Raw genomic sequence first — 15400 nt, forward strand, 5'->3', positions numbered from 1 at the left:
GTGCATATATCCAGCGTCACAATGCTGCCCTGAGAGTACTGTACTACTATCTTCGTCATTGGAGATATTCCCCAGGTTGTTGAGAATGACAGTTGCAAAATTTATTGGAACATGCCATTTGCAACAACCCGTTGGATAGATCACAACAAACCTGATATTGTGCTCTTCGACGAGGCCACTCGTGACATTTATGTCATTGAGTTCTCGGCCCCGGCTGAATACAACATCTCAGCCAAAGAAGAGCACAAATGACAAATATATCAGGATCTCCTGTTTGAAATTGGCAAACTCTACCCAGGTTACCGTGTCAAGCTTGTCGTCCTGATTGTTGGCGTCCTAGGAGAGATGAAACAGTCTTTTGTATCCTCACTTGCCAAAGTTCCAGCTTGTTCATCAAAAGCTGAGTTCTTGGCAGTTAGGATGCAGAAGGCTGTTATACTTGGTTCTCTCCGTCTCTTAAGGGAAATGACTTTGGCCTGCTGTGATCACCAACCGCCTTGTTGTGCGGAGTAGTCCAGCAGTAACGGATGGAGCTCAGGCTGGCCCTCGGAGAATCGGACTCCGGGGATAACCCCCCTGAGCATTTAATAGCAAAATAATAATAATAATAATAATAAATAAGTCGACAATAGCACCATTTGAAGATTCTAGCATTAAATCATCTATTACTACTAATTTAGGTAAATTATCATCGAAATCACTGGACTGAGGCAAACCTTCGCGAAATTCGACAAATGTCTTGTCGTACTTTGTATAACCATTCTGCCACTCAGCGTAGCAAAATATAACTTTACTAAAATTGATATCACAAATTTCCCTAATTTCTTTTAAAAAACGTTTTACAAAAAAAGTTTTTCCTCATCCCGTTGATCCGCAAATGATTGAAGTAAATGGATGTTTCCACCTTGGATCCATTCCGAATTATGAAATAGAATTTAACTTACAAGGATACTTATAGGAAGAAGTAGCTTAATCTAAGTAATGAAACAAATTTTTTTATTAGTTTTATTTAAAATAAATAAACAAAGTTTTATAGGTTACAAACAATTCTTACAAAAATTTTACAAAAAATATTTACAAGAAAAAATTTTTATAAAAATTATTTACAAAAAAATTTCACAAAATATTTACAACAAAAAATTTACAAGAAAAAATTTTTACAAAAAAATATATACAAAGAAAAAAATTACAAAAAAATTTTTACAAAAAATATTTACAAAGAAAAATATTTACAAAAAATTTTTACAAATTGAAACGAAAATCATAATTAGTTGTTACGAGAACTTTTATACCCGTAAGGATAAGTATCAGCCTCTCCTTCTCTACGTCTTTTAGGGCCCGTAACTCTAATGATTTTCGTTTCTTTCTTTGTTATGTCCTGGTGGTAATTATCTCTCCGTATACCTGAATAGGATACCAGAAACTCTTTTTCCTGGTCAACTACTAGAGACCGTATGGAATTATAATTAATTAACTTTTCAGTAGACCCATTAATTTTAACGCCTTTTAATTTAGAACATTCACTGGTTTTCCCCTCATGTTTAATGACGTAAGAATAAAATTTTGGGCCTCCTGATACAAATGAGGAAATATAGCTACCTTTTCCATAACTCTCTAATTCATCCGTTAGGTCACCCAAAAAGTCCCCAGTAGCTAGGTCATTCGTACCATCACTTACATATATGACCGAATCAGTATCATAATATAATACTTTTTCGTTCAAGACATCTAAATAATTATATAATTTGAGGCGAGCTTGAGCGGTAGTAAAAGCAGCAATTACAACGTTAGCACGATCAGATGGTGAATAACACTCCGAATTATTTTGCCAGGAAACAAAAACAGTTTCATCATTTACTGGTAATAATGATGTTACTTCAACCTCAGGGTTGAAAGCTAAGTCTATCAATTCGTTGTAATTTTTGACAATTGATTTCTCCGTCATGTTTTCACGTTGCTCAAACTTACCCCAAAGTGAATTCAAAAATAACTTAGCTAGAGATCTTAGACCAGGGTTTTTAGCGATTTTATTGGCTTCCAGTGTAATACCCTCCGTAGCTTCATAATTATCGATATATTCTTGACGCGATTGTTCATCTACGCAATGAACAGGCCATCCTGAAGCTTCTTGTTTAATTTTCAAGAAAGGGTTAATATATTCAACAAACAAGCCCGTATTATTATCGTCCCCAGGGATATACCGTACAGTGTTATAAGACCAAATCTCGTCTATTTCCTGTATAATATATCCCTTTTCAACCGCCTTACGGAGCTCACAAGATACCCATGTACCATATAGTTCCCTCTCTGACGCGCAATTGTGATAACAGTCCTCTTGGACTAAATTATCACAACATGTTTTACATAGAGGAAAAAATAATTTTCCATGAGCTGTATAAGGAAGTACTGGGTGAAATAAATTACGAGGAGGCAAAACTCTACATTTAATTAATTTCTCTACCTTTGAAATATCATTATTGACGCAAAGGGTATTACACTCTTTTCCAACATAAACCGTTGGATGACCTATCGGAAAATAACCTCTTTTTAAGACCCATCGAACATACGTCCACATACTTGATTTTTCCAATATCTCTGCCATTATTATCTTGTTTCACATCATAGTATGCTTTCGCATTACCTGTACGTCCACCAAAAAATGCATCTCTAGTGTTAATTGGCTGAATCGAAATAACTTCAGAAGACGCGAGAAAGGTCTGCAGATCAGGATTGTTTTTTTTTTCGTGATTAAATTCACATTCCCAGATCTCAATCAAATTATAGTCACCACTCTTAATTTTTTGAGCTTGTATTTGGGTATTTTCATACCTAATATTATGACTACTATGTTTAATGTTTTTTTTTTATTGTTAAATGTTGGTTGAGATCTGTTTGATTTAAAACATTTCGGACAACCGTGCCAAAAACAACCATGAAACTGATATGCAAACTTTTGTCCGTCTTCAGCCTCTCTGTAACCATCGAGTTTAATTCCACCAAGTATTATTACTTCGCGACCCCGTAACGCATGAATTATTTTAATATTTTGACTATGTTCTAACCATGTCAACCACTCAATAGCAAGCCGTGATTGATTATCTGCTAACCTATATCCCGACCGTGGTAAAATACCAATCTGCTTCTCCTTTAAATAATTTCGCCTGTAAAACAACATACAGGTTGAAGCGATTGTTGTACATTCCGTAAAAGGACATACATTACCACAGTCAAGAATAAGCTTTCTAAATTTACTACATGCTAATCGTAAAATACTTACATCTAATTTACAATAATGGAGAATTTCCTCCTTAAATTAAAATTATTATTTGCCTTTACTCTATTTTCATACCATTCGAGAAATTCTTGCTTTTCCGACTTCTTTGGAGGTGTAGATTTCTCCGACATAGAGTTGAAGCTGTAGAACTCCTTGTCCGGCATTACACCGATGTAATCTTGATTGGCTCTGCTGTTGAAAAAATGAGGAAAATAACCTTTCCGCATTTTATCTTCGAAGCCAAATGATTTGGGTAGAGCTGACAATGGTACCGAAATGAAATTCATACTATCAATAAATTTAATTTTTTTACTGTTGAGTTCAATTAAGGTGACACTAGTACCGGTCATGATCGTATCAATATCACTTAACTGTCTATTAAACAACTCCGTGAGGATAAACTGTGCATCAAAACCTTTAGCGTTGTGTGCTATACATACCACTGTTTTACAAGACTTAGGCTTACTTATTTCTAAGATATAGTTCACAAATTTTTCTACACAGTCTTCACCATGAAAAATTGTTTCACAAACCCCACAATTATTACACCAAGGTCTGGTGGTACCCAACTCGAGGTCATCAGAATCACAACACACATTACACACTTGTTGAGCGACACATAAATTTGGTTCATGAATGTTCATCTTTTCACTGCCATGAAATTAATCATCTTGGCGAGTCTCAAGATCATAAAACAGAAATTTTACGCACTGTTTAGTTGGTGGAGGTAACTTCACAGGTGTCATGAAACAAAAATGTCCTTCTTCGCAAAGTTCTTTACACGTAGAGCACAAAAATTTCCCACAACGGTGTAAAGCCTATGTCGGGAATATAATTTTATGGCTGCTTAAACAAAATTGTTCGTTATCACACACAGTTTGCTCTTTTCCTCCGTACGAGCCTTTGACTAAATGATTATTGTAACACTGTTGTCCATAGAAAAACCGATTACATTTGACACATGTTATTTTACGCTGCGTTGTATCGCAAGTACCTTTTGCATAGCATTTGGTACAAGAGTATGGACAGTTTTTGTGACTGTACTGATTTTTATACTTCACTGAACATTGTTCACAATAATGCCTAGCAGATTGTAAACCTTTAACAGTGTATATATACTCAAAATGCTTTACCTGTGGGTAGTAAAGGATTCGTAGCGTAATCTCCACACTTCCATAGCTTTCAATCACTTGTTCAGTTCCATTAAAAAGTATTGGGTATAGTTTTGCACTATTATCTTTTTCAGCACTGTACACTATGATAGCCATTCCTTGATATTTTAAATAATTTTGGAACAACAATCTGAAAAATGATATTTGTAGGAAATTTTACGCTTTACAAAAAACATCTGAAGACCAAAGTTCCTCAGATTAACGGCTTCAAAGATATCCGCGGTCAAAGATAACACTAATAAAAAATTTATAATATTTTCTAATAAAACTATAAAAAAAATATCATATGCTATATTTTTATTATTTTTTATGTTAAATTACTTCAATTCCGTTAACCTGAGACTGTAAACTTTTTTTTTTTACTAATTAATTCAATACTTAACTCACGAAATGCACTAATATATAAATATAAACGTTAAAAATATCTTATAAATGATTTTTTGGTCTCTTTTATAACGAATTTATTTTTTTTTTTTACTAAATATGAAGAAATTTAATTGAACAATTAATTCTTTATGACAAAAAACTATATTTACAACTTGTTACAACAATTTTTCAACTTGAAAATATTACAGTTTTATAAAATTACTTTTATTGCAATTAGGATATTGTTTTCTATGTTCTGTCACTACTTGCAACAAATATTGAAGCTGTTCTTCATCTTTCGTTAAGCATCGATTATACTGCTCTATCAATGCCACGCCGCATTCTGCTACATCATTCACAACTTGAAGTTTCCCGAAATACTCCAAGTTTTCTAAGAAATTCGGATTCTGAGGCCACAAAGTAACATCCTCATCAATGAACTCATACGACAAATCAAACGATTCAAATATATTAATCGATCTCATAAACACAAATTGACTAAGATCTTTATTTAATAATGACTCTAAATTTTTCTTATCTATTATAAAGCGATTTGTTGTAGTTTCATTGGCTTTACAGTTTTTAAGAGCATGAACTATTCTTTTTTTTGTTCCAACTGAAACATTTTTATCAAAGAGAGATAAAACAGACAGCTCGTTGTTTAAATACCACAAGTGATCGGCTAATTTTTGTCAGCATGTCTGTGAAAGACTATTATTAAATCTTTCAAATGAAATTAATACTTTAATCAAAGTTAAATCATTATTAGGTGCTGTTATAGCACACGGCGCAGTGAACCAAGCTTTTAAATAGAATATTATGATAAATAAACAATGTTCTCGTAATCCATCTATTTCCGATTTAGTAAGATGAAATTCATTTCTGAATAAAAAAATTTTTAAACTATATATTGCTTTAGCCATCCACCTTGCATGATGGACCGGTCCAGGATGCTTAAATGTAATATTTGTGGTAGTAGTACCCAAAAATATGAATGATAATTCCAGAAGTTCACGGTAATCGTCTCGACAATGATCCATCTACAAAAAAAGTTATAAGTCAAAATGAAATTGATTATATCGCAATTTCAATGTTGAGAAGACTAATTATTATTAACTGATGTGAGGTAAAAGTTGTAAAATATTTTACAAACGCAATTTTAATCGTTAAAGATGATTGAAAGTATAACAGTCATGTGAAACTGATTTTCAATATTTTTAATCACGACGGCAAGTTAATTAATCAGAGTAAAATTGATAATTGAGGAGCTTATTTTCAAAAGGATATCTTTTGATTTTTGATTCATCGAGACAAAAAACTAGTTATCTTCAATTATAAATATTTGTATTGAACTTTTTTTAATTTAGCTATAAAGTGTAATAGGTTATGAAACTGCAATTCGATTTTCATTTATAAATGTTCCTAATTCTCAAAGTAATTAGTATTTAAAAGTTCAGAAAACTGGTATTTTAAAATATGAAAAGATACCCTTTTGAAAATCAGCTCCTCAATTATACAACTTTATACATTTTTCTTTTCCACTTTAACGTCAGTTAATAATTCTTCAGCGCTGGATTAAAAATTTTTACTTCTATTTGATTATTAACGAATTTCAAAATCTCATCTTTGATTGGTGTTATTACTTCCAAAACTTTTTTGTCACAAATACCAGCCGTAAAGTTTGATTGGTCAATTTCATCCCACTTCTTTTTAAATCTCTGATAAATTGAAACGTTTGGGCCAGACGAAGCAGGCCAGTATACTTCAAATGCACTTCGAAGAACAATTTCAAAAATATGGTGTCGGCATGGCAAGTACAACAGTTTTCTACTAAGAGCCTTTTCTACTAATACACACGCACCATTTCTGATTCCTGAAAAAATAAAATCAGAATTGCTAGTGAAGTATCGATTTTTTAGAGTAGTACGGAGAAATCTTTTCAATTTGAAAAAAAAAAAAAAACTGTGTGTGTGTCAGCTCCGACGCACGACTGGAGTTTACTCCTCAAGTACGAGTATCTAACCATATGCAAAAAAAGTTTATTCAACTGAAAAAAGATTAATATCATATGAAAGGGTAAATTTACAAATTAATGAAGAAAATAATATTCATATATAAATATAAATTTATTCATTTTATATACATTAATTATAATTAATCGGCAAAATATTTTACATTAAACTTTTTACAATAGCAAATTTCAAATTCAAATAGTAAATCTTGCAAATTCGTTGTCTCTCGGCTGGAGTTTTTGGAGGTGGTTTTGATTTTCTCCTAGTAAAAAAATTTTTTTAAAAATTAGAAAATTTATAAATGCATAATTAGAAAAATTTTAACCAACTTTAAGAAAATTGATAATAAAAAATTTTTTTATAAACATTTTTCTAAAATTTTTATAAAAATTTTAACCAACTTTAAGAAAATTGATAATAAAAAATTTTTTTATAAACATTTTTTTTAAATGATTATAACTAATTTTTTTTTCAAATATAATATTATCTTAATAACTAACAAAATATAGTTGTAAAAAGGTAATTATCTCACTAAATTTTTTACGTACAATGATAAATAGTACATGAAAATTATTTAAATATGCTAAAAAATAACTATCCGAAAGAAAATTTTATAAAAACATTATTATAATCAAGAAATATTATTAATTTTTCAGAAAATTAATTTAAGATTAATTTTAAGACTAATTTTTATTTTTATTTTTAATTTTAATTTTTTATTAAATTTAATTTTAAGATTAATTTTAATTAATTAATTTGAGATTAATTTTTCAGAAAAACATTATTATAATCGAGAAATATTGTTGATTTTTCACATAGTATCGAATTATTGACTTGAATTATTAATATTTAAAAATTATTTATAAAATAAATCATAGTAACTTGGAGGAATTTATTGACATCGAAAAAAATAATTTTTTGTTAGGTTAGAAATTGTCTATTTTACGTGGATGCGCTTGATAATTCATATGGGATTAAATATCTAATTTTATGTATTCTCAAATATATATTTATATGAACTTCATCAATAATTATTGAATATTTAATAAATACAAATCGCACATGCCCATCCATATAATACATAAATTATAACGTACCTTGCACCCACGTTTTCGTCAGATGTTCCGGCAATATTATCTACACCCCTTTCTGCCATAATTATATCAAAATATTTTTAGTTCACATTAGCCAGTATAATGATAAAAAATTATAACTTCACAATTACAATGTTAATTATTGATATTTATAACAAAAAAAAATAGCAATATAAATACATCGACACTAATAGAAACAAACAAGCCCAATAACATATAGTATATAGGTATAGTCGCCTATACAGCATACCCTATGTACGTCTCAATGCACTCACAGCTAAATTAGAAAGTTGCGCACTAAAAGTGCGCACCAAAAACGTGACACTTTTTCGTTAGTTCAGTTGGTTTTACCCCTCGGATTTTTCTCATACCGGGCGCCTTAGATATGAAAATCGATTCTTAAGGAGTAAACTCCACAAATAACTCATAACTTGGCAATTAATGGTTAATACTAAAAATCTGATTTGATTTAGCATTAAAACATTACGGTAATCAACCATGTTATATTTTTTTTATTAATAAATTATTTACCCGTATTTGACGCCGTAGTATCAGAACACAATGCTTTGATGTTGTCAGTATTAATATCCCATTGTTTTACTGTTTTAATAATAGCCGAAGCTTGGTTTTGTCCAGTCCCAGATTCTAGTTTAGGAACTCCTAACAGTTGAAATTTACCTGATGATGATAAAATAATCGGAAGCCGGTCAACTTGTTCTGTACCTGTAATATCTGATAACAGTTTTCCATCAAAATGTAGTACATAATTGTCAGTTTCCAGATTAGTCTTCAAATTTAACGCCGCTTCTTTCCGGAATTTTTCCCTTGCTCGGTGAATAGTCACATGACTAAAGTTTACGCTTGCACAATCAATGTTCAAGCTAGATAATAAAGCAGCAATAATGTAAGTCGCCATCCTACTAGTCACGTTAGCTCTATCCAAAGCCGCAGCAAGTTCTGGTGTCATTATATCAATTTTTGGAACTTGTTGTTTTGGCATTTCATCTTCATAATCAGAGATTATACGAGAAGTATTACTTTCCAAAGATTTCTGGGATAATTGAGATGGATGACTTGATATTTTATGATTAGCAACATCATCAGTCTCAATAAACAATGTCAACAATAATAGTTGACATTGTCGTTATCAAACTCTCTGACATTATTATTACTATCATTACCATTATTATTATAGTTTTTATCATTGCTATCAATGTTCTCTTCACTATTATTATCACTATTATTGTTATTATTATCATAATTGCTGTTATCAACATCCATGTCTTCGACATCTTCTAAAATTGGTTGAGAATTATATGAAATAAAACCACGTCGACTGGAAGATTTTTGTCCCAAATAAAATAATCTTTTTTCTTTGTCCAGTATATTTAAAACTTCCGCATGAGCTACATCAAATAGTTTATTTAATTCATCCTGAAAAACGCATTCCTTTTTTTTTTGAGACTTTGACTTTTTCATTTTACGGTTTTTTTGTAAATTCTTCCATCGATTGTGATTTGAGATTAGTTTCAAAAAAGCAGATCTTTTCTCTCTTGTCGGGATTTGTGCCGCACACCAAATTTCAAAAACTTTGTTGATAGTGATTGATATACTTTCTTTAACGGAAAAATTTTTCGTATCAAGATAATAAAATAAAAGCGACATAACCTCTATCAGAGAGGGTAATTTTTTTCCAACTAATTCACTTAACACATCACCAATCAAGTACACTGTTTTCACCATTATGGTTACAAAATTTATAACTAATACATTTCAACTAATTAAATTAATAATAATATAACGGATTGAAAAAACAGTCAGTATCAATGAACAAAGACAATGACGAGAAGATATAGTAAAGCGTTGAGAGCAAAGCAACTAAATGAAGTTAGTACCGAACAACCAGGCTTACCAACACAGAGCTTATTAGCTACAACACTCAAATTAAATGAGTATAATACTCTGTACCGACAGAGCTAAATAAAGCTCTGTTGATATTTTTCAAATAAAAAACATTTGATCAAGTTTTATAGTAGATTTAATTGATTTAACGTATTTACAGAATTTTCATATTATTTTGAATAATATGCAATGATGAGTGTTTGGTGAGTTTGTGTAATAAGGAACTTTACATTTTCCTCTTACAAAAATTTATAAATTTTATAAAATATAAAATAAATTTGTTATAAGAAAGACCAAAAAATCATTTATGTGACATTTTTAACGTTTATATTTATATATTAGTGCATTTCGTGAGTTAAGTATTGAATTAATTAGTAAAAAAAAAGTTTACAGTCTCAGGTTAACGGAATTAAAGTAATTTAACATAAAAAATAATAAAAATATAGCATGTGATATTTTTTTTTGTAATTTTATTGGAAAATATTTGAAATTTTTTATTAGTGTTATCTTTGACCGCGGATATCTTTGAAGCCGTTAATCTGAGGAACTTTGGTCTTCAGACGTTTTTTGTAGAGCGTAAAATTTCCTACTAATATCATTTTTCAGATTATTGTTACGATGAACCGTTCTAAAGTAATAAAAATTAAAACATTAAAAAAAATTTTTCCCGTGTTATTTAAATGGAAAATAAAGAAATGGATACAGCAATTCTTACTATTGATATTAAAGCTCACATGGGAGCCAAAATTTTTGTTTTTAGGTATACTATCAATTTTTAGACACCAACAGAAAAAAAAATTCGTCTTTTTTTGAAACACCCTAATATATATGGGTCATTCCATGCCAAATCGACAAATTTATTACCTGACCTCTTTCGATTTCGCTAAAAATTTTCTATCTTTTTCTACCCCCCGAAAGACATTTTTCAGAATTTTTAAAAATTTTTTTTCCAAACTCAAAAAAAGTTACGAATTTTCGAAAAAAACCGCTCTTTTTTTTTTAAAATGCTAGAACTTTTTCAAAAATTGACCGTTTGGGAACTTTTTTTTTTCAAAATTTTTGTTTTTAAATGTAGTTTTTGAAAAAAAATATGAAAAAATTTTCAGAATCCCAGATATATGAAATATTTTAGTTTTTTTGAAAAAACCGTGATTTTCTCAAAGTTGGACCATTTTTTTTTTTTTTTTTTTTTTTTTCTAAAAAAACTTCAACTAATTCCGCAGTGATCCCCGCATATTTCAGGATGTGATCGCTATTGCTTCTAATTTTTTTTACTATTTAAAAAAAAAGTTTTTTTACAATTTAGTTTATTTTTTTTTAACTTTTCGGCCAAATTTTTTTAGCTTACTCGTGAAACTTCAGAAGTTAAAAATAATGTATCTTTCGAAAATTTTAAGTCGTTATCTTCCAAAATTTTTTTTTTTTTTAAATTAAGTGATAATTATGTTTTTGTTTCATATTTGTTCAATTTTTTTGTACTAAAAAATCACAACTGCACTATTGAAGTGTGCAGAAAAATATCCTCAGCCGATAATTTTTAAATTGTCGTCTATCGGTAAAAAAGAGATCATCTCTACTTTATTCTGTTAAAATGAAGGTTATGTTAAAAGAATAATCGTATCATTGATGTGTTCAAAATGTCACAAAGATATAACATTATTAAATAAATTTACACAGTTTGACGGAGAGTTCTTTTTATCGAATTTTTGTTTACAAGTGATTACAATGCCAAAGTTTCGCGATCGATGTTGTAATCCACATAATTTGGAGAACCATCGGAAAACATCATCTTTGCGTAATGTACCACAAAATTTAGCTAATCGATACAATTTGTCAACTGTTGATCGAATATGCAGTTCATGCTATAAAAAATTACTTCATCATTACGCTGAAAGTCTTTCTGATGAAAGTGATGACAATGAACCCGATGAGCGTTCTGAGAATGATGAAAATATTCTTACCGGATCTATAGAAGTTGATAATTCCGGAGGCAATAACCTGACAGGTATTTTTGAAGCTTTTATGTTTCGATGTTCAACTATCATTGTTCTTTGTATTTTCTATTGATTATTTTTTTTTAGATCCAACAACAGTTTGGAAATAACTTGTCCGATCGTAAATGAAGCTTTATTATTATTAAACCAATCTCCATTGCTAGCTAGAAGAGTAAATGATGAAACGTATTTAAACAATAAAGTTTCTCGTGTTGCTGATAGTTTGAAAAAGGCATTAGGAATTCCAAATCCTGTAGATTTTCAATGCAGCAACACAGATGCTGCTGAAATAATTAAAAAATTAAGAGAAAAGTTCCATGATACCAATACGACCAAATCTTTACGTATACAAATGTTGACTCTTATGCCGTCAAGTTGGAGTATTGAGAAGATTGTTGAAGTAATGGGCACAACTACGTATATGGCGCGATTAGCAATAAATCTTGAAGCTGATAAAGGAATATTATCAATACCTGAAAAGAAAATGGGTGAGATATAGACTTACTAACTAATTTTTGTTTGAACAATTTATACGTATTTATATATAATTTTAATCATCACTCAATTTTTCAGGCCATGGATTATCTGTTGAAGTGTCATCAGCTGTTATAAATTTTTATAATGACGATGAAATGAGCAGTCCTATGCCAGGGAAAAAAGTGTGGTTCCAGAGCCTTGGTTTTAAAATTGTTATCACATGTCCATGTGGTAATAAAATAATCAATTCAGGTCCTTTCATTCACAACGGATTTGAAATAAACCGGAGAATAGTGTTTATCATGAGACTTTTGGGTGTTGGAAGAGAAGGAATAAATGTATTTTGTAACCTGATGGATCTATGCACTGGTTTGAGTAAAAGTTGTTACGCTAACATTGTGGAACACATTTATAATACAGTGAAATTATCATTTGAATTTCTATCGCAGAAGGCAGTGAAAGAAGAGATGGAAAAAAATGTTGAGCAAGGAAGAGAAAAAAATATTTTAAAAGTATCTGGAGATGGTACTTGGAAAAAACGTGGTTTCAAATCAAAGTACGGTGTTGCAACGCTCATAGGATATTATTCAGGGAAAGTTATTGATTTGAAAATAAAAAGTAGTTACTGTCAAGGCTGTGTTTACTGGAAGAACAAGACTCATACAGAAGAATTCCGTAAGTGGAGTGAGTATCATGAAGATGAGTGTCAACAAAATCACGAAGGTTCGTCAGGAAAGATGGAAGTCGATGCCATGAAAGAAATGTTCTCGACTTCAGAAGAAAAATTTGGAGTAAAATATGGTAACTACATTGGTGACGGAGATTCTAAGACATTCAAGGCTATTCTAGATTTAGAACCTTACGGTAATGAGTTACCAGTAGTGAAGAGTGAATGTATTGGTCATGTAGAAAAAGAATGGGCTCTCGACTTAGAAATGTAAGAACAGAAAAGAAACTTTCGGGGAGAGGAAAACTAACTGATAAAGTGGTAAAAAAATTAACAAAATATTATGGTTTAAGTATTCAGAGAAATGTTAACAGTGTTGAAAATATGAAAAAAGCCATAATGGCTACTTATGATCATATTTTTCCACTACAGAAAATCCCCAACATGATAACTGCCCTGAAGGCGTTGATAGCTGGTGCAAATGGCAGAAGGCTATTGCTCTAAATCGAGATCCTCGAGAGGAAAATTTAGCTCCATTACTTGGTGAAGATTTAAAACAGCATCTTTTACCAATATATCAAGATTTCTCCAAAGATGATTTACTTGAGCGATGCCTTGGTGGTCATACGCAGAACGCGAACGAAAGTTTTAACGCTACAGTTTGGCGATTATCCCCAAAACACCTGCATTCCGGACTAAAAGTAGTCGAAATTTCAGCTTACATTGCTGCTGGGATATTTAATGAAGGTTATACTTCCATATTAAGAATAATGAACCTTCTGAATCTGAATATTGGCATTTATGCTAAGATATTTGCGGATAGTACAGACGAAGAGCGAATAACCCGACAGAATCGTAAAAGCCTTTCAGAGACCAAAGAAGCTCGTTCAGCTCGCAGACAACATCAAATAGATGAAAATCAACTTTTGAGGAGGCAGAAGGACTGTTATATGGACCTGGAATTGCAAATTAGTCGGTAAGTAATTAATAATTCAGTAAAACTACTCATTTTCCTGTACTGAAACTTTAAACGCGATTATCTCGAAACTACTTTTTGAAAAACTGCTCGTGTTGTAGCTCAAAAAATTATTGACCGATTTGTTTGAAATTTGGTGAGGCTTTTCTCTACATTACTACCGGAAGGATAAACCTGAAACTTCAGGTATTTCTGATTGATTACTAATTTTTTTGGGGGTAAAAGGATAAAAAAATAGCCCAAAATCGTAACTTTTTTTAAGGCTGATTTTATATTGGATTTTATCCTTTTTTTTTTTAATTTTAAAGGTTTATCCTATCCGTTTATATCTCCTGAAAAAAAAATTTTTTTTTTTTTGTTTCAGATCAACGGTTCATGAGTGACAAATAGAGCAGTTTCGGACCTCGCGTCGGAGGCAGCCTACAAGACATCATGCTGAGCCGCCATTTTGTATTAAAAAAAAAAAAATGTTTTTTTATAATCTTAAAATGTTTAATAAAGTTGTGTTAAAAGTTCGAAACAATGAAATTATTTTATCACTGTAAAAAAATGTTAAAAATGACCGATTTCGGGGCATTTACATGAGTCTCCCCCCTTAACTCATAGCACAGTGAAAAAAAGAAGACAATCATTAAGTAAAAAGAAATAAGGAAATAGATGTTATCATAAAGAATAGATGTTATTGTAAATAAATAAACTAATTAATGAATAAATAAATCAATAAATATTAGAACCTGGTCAGAAGAAAATATTTTATATGAAATACATTCACGGATAAAAAGGTGATGTAAAATTTGTATCACTGTAGACGCTAATTTTGTATCTAATGTATTATGTCTTATACTTTACTATACTATGATACAGCATTTTCTATAGTAGTGAACCAAATATAGCATCACCTGACGTAAAATTTGTATCACTTTTTTTTCCGTGTTGATTTCAGGACAAGTAATAAAAGTGATTTTTATTTATGTAGAAATATGAGGTTGGAAGTATGAATTTAAAAAAAAAAAAATTTTGGAAGATAACGACTTAAAATTTTCGAAAGATACATTATTTTTAACTTCTGAAGTTTCACGAGTAAGCTAAAAAAATTTGGCCGAAAAGTTAAAAAAATAAACTAAATTGTAAAAAAACTTTTTTTTAAATAGTAAAAAAATTAGAAGCAATAGCGATCACATCCTGAAATATGCGGGGATCACTGCGGAATTAGTTGAAGTTTTTTTAGAAAAAAAAAAAAAAAAAAATGGTCCAACTTTGAGAAAATCACGGTTTTTTCAAAAAAACTAAAATATTTCATATATCTGGGATTCTGAAAATTTTTTCATAATTTTTTTCAAAAACTACATTTAAAAACAAAAATTTTGAAAAAAAAGTTCCCAAACGGTCAATTTTTGAAAAAGTTCTAGCATTTTCAAAAAAAAAGAGCGGTTTTTTTCGAAAATTCGTAACTTTTTTTGAGTTTG

General features: G+C 30.3%; 2 protein-coding genes across 2 annotated transcripts; one reads left to right on the forward strand and one right to left on the reverse strand.

Moving 5' to 3' along the window:
* Window positions 1–1267: 1267 nt before the first annotated feature.
* LOC141534036 (uncharacterized) lies at window positions 1268–3918 on the reverse strand. Its single transcript, XM_074253180.1, has 4 exons — window positions 3350–3918; window positions 2952–3161; window positions 2642–2829; window positions 1268–2526 (listed from the first exon to the last, which is right to left on the reverse strand). The coding sequence occupies exons 1-4, from the start codon at window positions 3916–3918 to the stop codon at window positions 1268–1270; spliced, it is 2226 nt and encodes a 741-aa protein (XP_074109281.1).
* Window positions 3919–11467: 7549 nt separating this feature from the next.
* LOC141534038 (uncharacterized) lies at window positions 11468–13462 on the forward strand. The gene is made up of 4 exons (XM_074253181.1): window positions 11468–11825; window positions 11902–12302; window positions 12388–13228; window positions 13312–13462. The coding sequence occupies exons 2-4, from the start codon at window positions 12167–12169 to the stop codon at window positions 13460–13462; spliced, it is 1128 nt and encodes a 375-aa protein (XP_074109282.1). The 5' UTR covers window positions 11468–11825; window positions 11902–12166.
* The last annotated feature ends 1938 nt before the right edge of the window (window positions 13463–15400 follow it).

Source organism: Cotesia typhae, unplaced genomic scaffold (genome assembly GCF_013202065.1).
Source record: "Cotesia typhae breed Kobodo isofemale line unplaced genomic scaffold, CoteBio_Ctyphae scaffold_13, whole genome shotgun sequence".
Taxonomy (NCBI): domain Eukaryota; kingdom Metazoa; phylum Arthropoda; class Insecta; order Hymenoptera; family Braconidae; genus Cotesia; species Cotesia typhae.